Source organism: Delphinus delphis, chromosome 1, assembly GCF_949987515.2.
Source record: "Delphinus delphis chromosome 1, mDelDel1.2, whole genome shotgun sequence".
NCBI classification, from domain to species: domain Eukaryota; kingdom Metazoa; phylum Chordata; class Mammalia; order Artiodactyla; family Delphinidae; genus Delphinus; species Delphinus delphis.
In genome coordinates, this window is record NC_082683.1 from 117,752,199 (window position 1) to 117,764,397 (window position 12,199).

General features: G+C 41.6%; 1 protein-coding gene across 1 annotated transcript; it reads right to left on the minus strand.

The window, feature by feature from the left end:
* Positions 1-5,621: 5,621 nt before the first annotated feature.
* On the minus strand, positions 5,622-11,578 carry CCDC190 (coiled-coil domain containing 190). Its single transcript, XM_060009011.2, is given in 6 exon segments — positions 5,622-5,645; positions 5,647-6,214; positions 6,480-6,603; positions 9,926-9,929; positions 11,394-11,494; positions 11,497-11,578. Coding segments are annotated over 6 exon segments (903 nt in total).
* Between the last annotated feature and the right edge of the window lie 621 nt (positions 11,579-12,199).

The window sequence follows — 12,199 nt, forward strand, 5'->3', positions numbered from 1 at the left end:
TTGAAGGTTAATAATATTTCTTTTATTTGCTTCAAGTATATATATATATATATATATATATATATTTAACATCTTTATTGGAGTATAGTTGCTTTACAATGTTGTGTTAGTTTCTGCTGTATAACAAAATGAATCAGCTATACATATACATATATCCCCATATCCCCTCCCTCTTGCGTCTCCCTCCCACCCTCCCTATCCCACCCCTCTAGGTGGTGACAAAGCACCGAGCTGATCTCCCTGTGCTATGCGGCTGCTTCCCACTAGCTGTCTATTTTACATTTGGTAGTGTATAAATGTCAGTGCTACTCTCTCACTTTGTCCCAGCTACCCTTCCCCCTCCCCTGTCCTCAAGTCCATTCTCTACGTCTGCGTCTTTATTCCTGTCCTGCTCCTAGGTTCATCAGAACCTTTTTTTTTTTTAGATTCCATAGATATGTGTTAGCATATGGTATTTGTTTCTCTCTTTCATACTTACTTCATGCTGTATGACAGACTCTAGGTCAATCCACCTCACTACAAATAACTCAGTTTTGTTTCTTTTTATGGCAGAGTAATATTCCATTGTATATATGTGCCACATCTTTATCCATTCATCTGTCGATGGACACTTAGGTTGCTTCCATGTCCTGGCTATTGTAAATAGTGCTGCAATGAACATTGTGGTACATGTCTCTTTTTGAATTATGGTTTTTTCCGGGTATATGCCCAGTAGTGGGGTTGCTGGGTCATATTTGTAGTTTTTTAAGGAACCTCCATACTGTTCTCCACAGTGGCTGTACCAATTCACATTCCCACCAGCAGTGCAAGAGTGTTCCCTTTCTCCACACCCTCTCCAGCATTCATTGTTTGTAGACCTTTTGATGATGGCCATTCTGACTGGTGTGAGGTGATATCTCACTGTAGTTTTGATTTGCATTTCTATAATGATTAGTAATGTCTAGCATTCTTGCATATGTTTGTTGGCAATCTGTATATCTTCTTTGGAGAAATGTCTGTTTAGGTCTTCTGCCCACTTTTGGATTGGGTTGTTTGTTTTGTTGATACTGAGCTGCATGAGCTGTTTGTATATTTTGGAGGTTAATCCTTTGTCAGTTGCTTCATATGCAAATATTTTCTCCCATTCTGAGGGCTGTCTTGTTTATGGTTTCCTTTGCTGTACAAAAGCTTTGAAGTTTCATTCGATCCCGTTTGTTTATTTTTGTTTTTATTTCCATTTCTCTAGGAGGTAGGTCAAAAAGGATCTTGCTGTGATTTACATCATAGAGTGTTCTGCCTATGTAACAGACCTGTATGCAGAAAACTATAAGACACTGATGAAAGAAATTAAAGATGCGGCTTCCCTGGTGGCGCAGTGGTTGAGAGTCTGCCTGCCGATGCAGGGGACACGGGTTCGTGCCCTGGTCCGGGAAGATCCCACATGCTGTGGAGTGGCTGGGCCCGTGAGCCATGGCTGCTAAGCCTGCGCGTCCGGAGCCTCTGCTCCGCAACAGGAGCGGCCACAACAATGAGAGGCCGGCCACAACAGTGAGAGGCCCGTGTACTGCAAAAAAAAAAAAAAAAAAAAAAAAAAAAATTAAAGATACAAACAGATGGAGAGATATGCCATGTTCTTGGATTAGAAGAATCAACATTGTGAAAATGACTGTACTACCCAAAGCAATGTACGGGTTCAATGCAATCCCTATCAAACTACCAATGGCATTTTTCACAGAACTAGAACAAAAAAATTTCACAATTTCTATGGAAACACAAAAGACCCCAAATAGCCAAAGCAATCTTGAGAAAGAAAAATGGAGCTGGAGGAATCAGGCTCCCTGACTTCAGACTACACTACAAAGCAACAGTAATCAAGACAGTATGGTACTGGCACAAAAACAGAAAGATAGATCAATAGAATATGATAGAAAGCCCAGAGATAAACCCACACACATATGGTCACCTTATCTTTGATAAAGGAGGCAAAAATATACAGTGGAGAAAAGACAGCCTCTTCAATAAGTGGTGCTGGGAAAACTGGACAGCTACATGTAAAAGAATGAAATTAGAACACTGTTTTTTTAGACATAATGCTGTTGTACACTTAATAGACTACAATACAGTGTAAATGTAACTTTTATACGCACTGGGAAACCAAAAAATTATGTGACTCACTTTATTTTGTTCCTTTAGTTTAAACCTTTTTTTTTTTTCTTTTTAAATTTTTTGGCCATGCCATACGGCAGGTGGGATCTTCATTCCCAGACCAGGGATCGAACTCACACTCCCTGCATTGGAAGCACATAGCCTTAATCACTGGACTGCCAGGGAAGTCCCGACTCACTTTATTTTGATATTTGATTTATTGTGGTGGTCTGGAACCACACTGAAATATCTCCGAGGTGTGACTGTAGTTAATGTTTCTTAGCACAGTGTCTCTCCACATAGGTTAGATTGAGAAATCTCAGCTTGGTGAGGTATAAACCTGGGGTGGGTTTCATTTTTCTCCCAGTAACTGCTACTAACTTTGTTTAATACTATCTCAATCTGATCCAATAACTTCCAATCATTTCCATTTTAAAAGTTTTATTTCTGGTTGATATTTTTTCAGCCACATTCAGGTATTATTATTTATGACCCTTGTCTGGTATAAAGTCCATCTTCCCCACCCCAGGGAGCTCCTGTTCTATTGCAGCTTGCCTCAGGCTCCTCTGTCTCACTTCTTCTGCCCTCAGTGCCCCAGGGATGCAGATGGGGTGAGGGAAGGCAGTGGCTCAGGCAACAGTTCACACCTCTTGGGCTTCCCTCTTTTGGGCAGCAGTTCCTTGCTATGCTGGCTGTCGTTGGTGATATGGTGCTGTGACTTCTGTTTGAACTGGATCTAGGCTTCAACTGCCCTAGTGCTGTTGGTGTGGAGGCAAAATTCTCCCCCCAGGTACGATGCCCTGGGCTTTGCCTTCAGGGCTGTTTCACCCTCAGAAGGGTTGGTCCCTCCAGTGTTACTGGTAGCAACTTACCCAATCTTACCCCATACTGAGGACTGTGGGAACCTTTCAGGGTCCCTTTCAGTTGTCTTCAGAATTTTGGGACTCTGGGTGAGAGGCTGTCACCACCTCAGAGTTCCCAGATGCCTCTGCCTCCAGGTGAAAAGTGAATTCCCTCCCCATTGGGTAGGTTCAGGTAATGAGGTGATAACCTGCTTTTCCTCATGTAGGAGTAAATGGAGAAGACATTGTCTCTCTTCAATACATCTCTGAATAAATGAATGAATGTAAAAGAAAAAGTCACGTTCCCTCAAAATCAAAGTATGAAGTTTTCCTTTTTACCATTTCTTTCTAATTTTTATTGTTAAAGATTTTTATTTATAGGGTTGAAAAGTATTTCATAGCTGAACAGGAGGGCATAAGTCATTGGACATTGTGTTGTCCCGCCTTCTCATTGAGAGAAAAGGATAGTACAGGAAAGCAGAATTCTGGCCTTTGTTTCTCATTCACATTCTGGTATAGAGAGAGTCATTTTACTTATTGTGAGCCTCATTTTTTTTTCCCTATAAAATGGGAGAAATTATCTCACTGATTTTCCTACCTTAGAGGGTTTTGCAAAGTTTAATACAATGGTCTATAGGTCAGGGTCTTTTATATTTTATCTCTCTCTCTCTTTTCTTTTTTTTAATGTCTTTATTGGAGGATACTTGCTTTACAGTGTTGTGTTAGTTTCTGCTGTATAACAAAGTGAATCAGCTATATGTATACATATATCCCTATATCCCCTCCCTCTTGCATCTCCCTCCCAACCTCCTTATCCCACCCCTCTAGGTGGTCACACAGCACCAAGCCGATCTCCCTGTGCTATGCAGCTGTTTCCCACTAGCTATCTATTTTACATTTGGTAGTGTATAAATGTCAATGCTACTGTCTCTAGGTCAGGGTCTTTTACCCCCCTCACCTGGGTTGTGACAACCAAACATATCTCTGGATATTATCAAATGTCTTTTGGGGAGCACATCTATCCCCAGATGAGATCTCTGGTATGAATGAATGACTTTAAGCTGATTGGGTGAGAGCTATCCTGGAACTCAGTGTGGCTTGTGAAGATTAAGGATTTAAACTGTTCTATAGAATTTAATGGGTTAGGACAAGCAAGGACCCATGCAACAACTTTCCCTCTGGTTGTGTTGAGTTGTATCAATAAAAGTATTATATCCATCATATTGAAGAAGGAAATGTATTAGACTAAATGATAAGAATAAAATCTATGACGTTAGAAGATTTGTAAATGCACAATTTTGTTGCAGTTCATGAAATGTCATTTGAAATAGAATGTATAAAATTTTGGAGTTAGAGATACAGGCAGATCTGGGTCCATCAGATATATGAAGATACAAGCAGGATAACAAGAAGGAACGTGCAGAATGCTTATTTCTCAAGTTCATGAGACTGAGGTGTACTTGGAACAGGGGCGATTAATCAAGTGGAGGAGACGACTAGGATGAGGCCAGGTCCTTGCTGCCTTGACAATGACCCTGTCCTGAAGTTATGGCCAGCACAGAGAAAAGACCCATTTAGAAGTGGGGTGAATCATTTTGAGAACTCATCCTTGAGGAGTGATTGTACTGGAGATAGACAAGGAGAAAGAACACACAATAAAGGACTGGGAAGTTTGCAAAGGAGTTTCTCCACCCTGGGTGTTCTCCACCCTGGGTGTTCTGCCAGCACAGTCGTGGATGGTGTAAATAAATTAGGTATTTATCAGTCAATTTTGTTGCCCCTGGCCTGCTTTCCCCCACTGCTTTGCTTCTTGGAAGAAAATGTTAGAGGGGACATATTTCTTATAAACTGTTCCTTTTTCATTTTTTAGGATCCAAAAAGTTTGATAAGAGCAGGTTGAAAGTGGGAATGAGGGAGGGTGGGAGGGAGATGCAAGAGGGAGGAGATATGGGGATACATGTATATGTATAGCTGATTCACTTTGTTATAAAGCAGAAACTAACACAACAATGTGAAGCAATTATACGCCAATAAAGATGTTAAAAAAAAAGAAAGTGGGAATGAGAAAACCAAAATGGAGCTATCTGGAAATAAAAGAAGAAAGGAAAGGGCTTCAAAAAAGAGCACAGAGCTGTGGTGGGAGAGGAGTTTTTATTTATAGACCATATTATGTACATATTTTCAACTGAGTTTCTATTCTTACCTTTATATGTGAAACTAAAACAAACAGAAGAGCCACGCCATTTTGCCAGCAGGTGGCGCCATAAGAATCTCCTATAAGAAAAGGGTGGCAAATATAAATAGGATCCTTAATATATTACCTTTCAGGAAAACTCTAGACATCAATGTAGATTCATAATTTTGATGATATTAGCAACGTGTGTACATTGCTTAAAATGGTTTCGGAAGATTCATCTCTCCCTTCATTTTTCATGCTAACATTGCTCATTCAGTGAAAGATTATATTCCCATAAAAGGACAAAAACCTAGGTTTTAAGAAAAAAGTATATATATATATATATATATATATATATACACACACACACACACATATATGTATTGCATATATATATTTGTATTGCTTACTACAGTTGCTTGACAAATAATTTTATTTAGTGATTATAGCATATGTTATTGTGAGGATATGTTAGATGGTTAGAGAGGAAGTAACTTAGATGGTCATCCTGTTTTTACACCCCTTTTCTGCTCTGTACTGTGAGGATTCCTTGTGCCCAGAGATCTCCCCAGTGCTAAGCAATCTCAGACTCGGGGGGACCTGGTGCCGGAGGTAGTGAGTGTTTCTGGCCTTTGCAAACAACTCTGAATAGGTTGATGTTTTGGGCTCGCCTTTGAATTTCCCTCCACATTCCATGGGATTCAGGGGAATTTGTTTCCCAGTGGTGTGGTCTGGCCTTTTGATGGCATCATTTGATCTGGTCTCATCGCCGTGTGCCATTCTGCTACCACCAGCTGGGCTGGAACTGGGGCCTTGGTCTAGGGTGTGAGTGGAGACGTCTTGATCTTGACATAGAAGAGAGATGCCCTTGTTGGAGTCTTTGCCCTTCAGTGGGTTTATAGAATATTTCTCTTGGGCTTGCGGCTTCTCTTCTATAAAGTGGGAAGTTCTGTTATTTTGAGATAGCGACTGCCTTTTGCTTTTCATGGGGTCCTTGGGACCAGTGTGATGGAAAGGAGGCATCTGGGACTTGGTTTTGTATATTTCTTGGATCGTATTTGTTGTCAGTGCTCTGGGAAAGGAGGTAAAAAGAAGAGACATCTCTGAAAACAGATGAAGAGGCTCATATTTAGCATTTTCAAGTTATTAGACCATGGCCCCTTTCAGTGTGGTATTAGGTGAGGTAATAAAGTGAGTGGGAAGAGCATGAAGGGTGAGAATGGGTGGTAACAACATGGAAAAATGGCTCTTTCCTTAAGAAGAAAAAGGCAGCACTTTCTCAGGGAGAGGACGATGTAAAGAGGTCATATCCATGAGTTTAGTAAGCATTTTCTTACCTAAATTTATTAGCCTGTAGAACCCTGTGCTTCTGTCCTCCCTGTGATGAGAACATAAGAACATCTTCTGGTCTCTTCTGACTTCCCTTCTCAAAGTCAGAGGAGAACTTTTTCTTGATGATACCTGTTTTGAGTTAATTAATAGGTGTTATGGGTTGAATTGTATCCTCCCCAAATGTCATATGTAGACGTCCTAATCCCCAGTACTTCAGAATGTGACCTTATTTGGAGACAGGCCCTTTACAGAGATCATCAAGTTAAGATGAGGTCATTAGGGTGAGCCCTAGTCCAATATGACTGGTGTCCTTATAATAAAGAGAAATTTGGACACAGAGACTCAGATAGAGGGAAGGTGATGGGAAGAGGCACAGGAAGAAGATGGCCATCGACAAGCCAAAGAGGGTGGCCTGGAACAGATCCTTCTTTCCCAGCCTTCAGAAGGAACCGACGCTTGGTTTTGGACTTCAAGCCTCTAGAAATGTGAGAAGACACTCCTGTTGCTTAAGCCACCCAGTTTGTGGTGCTGTTAGGGTAGCCCTAAAAAACGAATACAGTAACAGAAGAAGGAAAAGAATGATTGAAGCTAGTTCTCTGGGCGGAGAAAGAGTATATGAATACCATTGGATCACATTACACAACAGGCTGATCTGGCATGATGAATGGAAACAGAAAAACCTAAAGCAGGTCCCCAATGTTTACCTCAAATATGTGAAAGAGGATTTAGAAACACCAAGGTCAGAGGTTTAAACGGACTTGGCCCATGGAGGTTTTGTCTGAATGTTTTATTTGGCAAGCATGGTGTTTTCAAAAGAAAATGACTGGGTGTGAGTGATACACAGAGCTGGTGCCCTATTGTTTCATTCACCTCAATTATGTGACCTCCTACCCACCTGAGCCAAGAGTTGCAGCTGCCGGCCATGAGTAAGTGGGTTTTTTGCTCTTTGAGTTAATGTTTCAGCATCTTGTAGTCATAGCTGCTGTAGAAAACCCGGTTTGTTTTCAAGATGTCTCATGAGTTGGTCACTTAGAGTTGAAAGTCTTGCACTAGTTTGCTCTAATGGGAGTGAGTTCCCTAAATCTACATGGGTTAGTAGGCACCAGGCAGAGGACTTATGACCAGATAAAGGGCCTAGAGTTTACATTAAACTCCTAATATTCTTTCATCAAATAACTTCTTGGTGAGGTAGTCAAGGAAAGAGATAGTCCTTTTGGGGTCGCTCTTCTTCTGTTGTCTTCTTGAGTGTGTGTGTGTGTGTGTGTGTGTGTGTGTGTGAGTGTGTGTGTGTGTCCATCTAGTTGTCCAATTTAACAAGGATGTATGAGTGCCTACTTTGTGCCAGGCCGTATATTCTTGACTCTGTTTTTTTTTACCTTGAACATATAATTAATCATAAAGCTCTGACAATTCCCCACTTAAATATCTCGAAATGCTTGTACACTTAAGATGCAATTTCGTGGGAAGCAGCCGCATAGCACAGGGAGATCAGCTCCATGCTTTGTGTCCACCTAGAGGGGTGGGATAGAGAGGGTGGGAGGGAGGGAGACGCAAGAGGGAGGAAATATGGGGATATATGTACATGTACAGCTGATTCACTTTGTTATAAACAGAAACTAACACACCACTGTAAAGCAATTATACTCCAATAAAGATGTTAAAAAAAAAGATGTGATTTCACTTCCTAAATATCTTAAGATACTCATTTTTTTTCACCTGGGCAATGCTCTAGTTTAGGCCTTTAAACCCTGGCCTACACTCTGGAATTCTCCTATCTGGTCTACCTTAAACATTACAGCTGAGTAATCCTTCTCACACGTGGACATGTAATCTCCCTACTCCCAAACCCTGTAGGGTGAGATTTAAACTCTTGCAAGACCTATGAAGCTATTCATGACTGGAGACACTGCCTACACTGCTTTGTCTGTAAACATTTCACCTACACCTTCTCGTCACCCCTTACACCCCTGTAGGTTGAGCAACCTGTAGCAAATCATTCTCATGCATGTGCCTTTGTACACAGTGTTCCTACTGCCAGGAGTGGCCTTGCCACGTGTCCTCGTGACAAGCTGCCCACCCCCCTACCCCACCCATCTTCATTCTCTTCCTCTTCTAAGATTCTGCTCATACACTGCCTCTTTTGGGACATCTCACCTGAGCCCCTTTGATAGACATAGGAAACTTTCCATGCTCTTGTTCTACTTTGAAAACAACTCTAATTTAGCAATTAGTATTTTCTGTGATAATTTTTTGCAAGCATGGCTAACTTCCAATTTAAATGTGAGCATCTCGAGGGCACAGACCATGTTTTTTCATATTTGCATTCCTGTGTCTATCTGAGATGCTGTAATGGGGTTTTGTAAAGTCTGGCCCACAAACACCTGTCTCAGAATAATCTGCCTTAGTGTCAGCTCATTTAAAAATGTGGATTTTGAGCCTAACTCCTAACCTACTGATCCAAATCTCTACAGATGAAGACTGGGAATATACATTTTAAACAATCCACCTGGTGACACAGTGGTTAAGAATCCACCTGCCAATGCAGGGGACACGGGTTCGAGCCCTGGTCCGGGAAGATCCCACATGCTGCTGAGCAACTAAGCCCGTGTGCCACAACTACCGAGCCTGCGCTCTAGAACGTGTGAGCCACAACTACTGAAGCCTGTGCACCTAGAGCCTGTGCTCCGCAACGAAGTGTAGCCCCCGCTCGCCACAACTAGAGAAAGCCCACTCGCAGCAACGAAGACCCAATGCAGCCAAAAGTAAAATAAATAAAATAAATAAGTTTATAAAAAATCCACCAACTGGCATGTATCCTGTAGTTGAATCTCAATAACAATTTCATTAAGTGAATCATGGGAATATATTGCCTAGTACAGTGCCTGATAAATACTGACACTTAATTCATATTGTTTCCTTCCTTCTTCCCTAGTTTTACTGTCAAGAAGTCTGAGGCTCAGAGAGGATGTGACTTTCTAAAGGAAATAGAGACAGAGGCCCCTGAATCAAAGTTTGCTGCCTCCTTGTCCAGACTCTTTTTATACCACCTGTCCCTGACGCAAACTCTCTAGTCATCAAGGCCAGCCACCTCCCTCGGACCTGGTCTTCTGAACAGCCCATAGAGAGTAGGTATCTGGTCTTCAGCATCCTTTTTGAGAACTGAAGTGGGATTCAACCAAATGGCTTCTAAGATTCTTTTCCATTCTGTGACCTCTCATTCTAGTTTGGTTTAACCATTTATTACAGACAAGGAAGTTCAGTTATTTGCTCAGTTTCTCCTCTTTAAAACCCAAAGCTGGAGGCTAGAAATAATTCTTAGGCCAGATGCCTGGATATTACTAGAGAGTCTTGTGTCCACCTATTAGCTGTGGAGACCTAAATGATTTTACATTCAATTGTGATACTTGGCTTTCCTCTTGAACATGCTACGTCATTTTCAGGGCTCCTGCACCTGCCTTAAGTAAGAACGGACCATAGTTTTGAAGAGCTGAGATAGATCCATTCTATGCTGAATATTAACATATGATTATTTTGTTATGGGAAAAATAGAACTAGTTTCTACAAACTGTATAACTATGGCAACTTTCAACAAAACAGAAGAGTTTTAATCCTGTAACAATCTTTTACAGGATTGATTGACTGATGAGAGCAAACACTTATATAGCACTTATTTTGCATTTAGGTACTGTTTCAAGTACTCACTGCATCCTTAAATGACTTTATGAGGTAGGAAACATCATTTACATTTTACTCTGGAGAAAACTGAGGCAGAGACAGGTCCAGTAAGCTGCCCAAGGCCTCACAGCTGGTAAGTGATAGAGTCAGGATTTCAACCCTGGCAATCTGGGTCCAGAGTCTGTATTCTTAGCCACCATGGTTTAATGGACGAAGATGGAATCACTGAGCAGGCAGTTTTATTTCCTTCTCTTTTTACTGAATGGTGTAGACAGCTTTGGAAGGTCTGAGATTCTGGATAGCATTGTGTAGCCCTTCCTTCTGTGATAATCAGTAGCTACTAACTAGAAATGAGTGTATGAAGTTAGTAGCATTATTCTTGTTATAACTACTTAACTATATAGTCTATGTTCATTGGATAGTCTTCTAAGTGATGTGTACATTTGGAAAGGATTATTCTTTGGCAACAGAAGGTTTTATGGGAGGGAATTATTACAAAGGATATGAGCTCACAGCTTCTGAGTAAAGAGGCCTCTTTGGGTAAATGACAGAAATATTTGCCCTTTGGCTTAAGAAGACAAAGAAATCACAGTACCAATACACAACAATCGCTTGTGCAAAATATTCTAATCTAAGCAAAATCTGTAAGCTCTTGTGTGAATATACTTTGGAGTACAAGGAGGGTAGTTGACAAATTCACTTTCTGCAGAAGAAAGGAAGGGCCTGACTCTCATATTAGTGAGTGTTGAAAACAGCCAATTGCTCCTTGCTCAGCCCTATCAGAGGTCAGCCATCGTTACACAATTCTCTCTGGTCGCCAATCCCAGGGAAATTTTTTTGTTTTACTTCTTTTTCATAAGACGACTTGCACATTAAGAGTTACTCAATGAATGCTTGTTGACCAGGCATAGAAAAGAAGTGAAACTAAATCAACCCAGATATAAGAAAGTAGAACATTAAGGCTTTAAAGCCAGAGAGAGCTCATTTGAAAGACTGGGAGCCTGAGAAGTGTTAGCTCAAGATGGTTTGCATGTGGGCTGCTCCAGGGAGCTGTGTAATTGAGGGAGAGAGGGACATGGATGGGTGGGCAGCCTAAAATCCAAGCTGAGATCAGAAGTTCTCACTTTCTTGGTGTCCAGATCTCTGAAAGGGCCCTCGTCATGAGGTAGGGGATGTTACTCTTGCCTTAGCCAGCTGATGGCTTGCTGCCCTGCTCTGCCTCTCCCCATCCTGGAAGGCTTAACTTGCTGCAACCTCTGCAGTTCTTTTTGGAACCGTCTCTGCTCCCTGGTCAACAACCTCACATGGTATAGGCAGATATCCTCTAGTCTCTGCAGTCTTTGGCTTCAGCCTGTTTGGCGTTCTCCCTCTCCAAATCAAAGTGCTTCTGTAGTGGTCCCCTGACCATGTTCCTCTCCATCCTCTTCATGGTCTAGAGACAATAGAACAAGATTCTCCCAGGCACCATGACAGACCTGATAAAGCAAAACGGGGAACCTGACCCCTGGCTTTTAACTGGAAGATCAGTGTTTGAATCCTGTGTTTTTCTGAATCCAGCTACCTAGTCAGACAAAGTCACGCTATTAGAAAACTTTGCCCTGCTGACTAAAATATTATTCACAACCTAAAAGTTGAGAGTTATGTTTTATTTGGCAGGAATTTTTAGGACTTCGAGCCCGGGAGGCATCATCTCAAGTAACCCTGAGAAAACTGCTCTGAGGAGGTGAGGGGGGAGCTAGGATATGTAGAAGTTTGCAACAAAGGTCAGGTAGTAGGAACAAAAGATTACTGCTAATAAAAGAAACCTAGATATCCCAAGTTAAGGAACTTAGCGTTTTTCTATGTATGGGAAGATGCAAGAGTCTGGGCTCACTGAAATCATTCCTTTGATATACACCCCAGCTTATCTGGGGCCAGTATCCTCAGGGCTCACCAGCTCACCAACGGCTGTGTCTGCAATCGCTGATGACTGTGACATCTATGGCAGGCAATGTTCCATTTATCAGCCCTATAGTAACATGATTTTCCAGAGTGACACAGAAGTATTGAG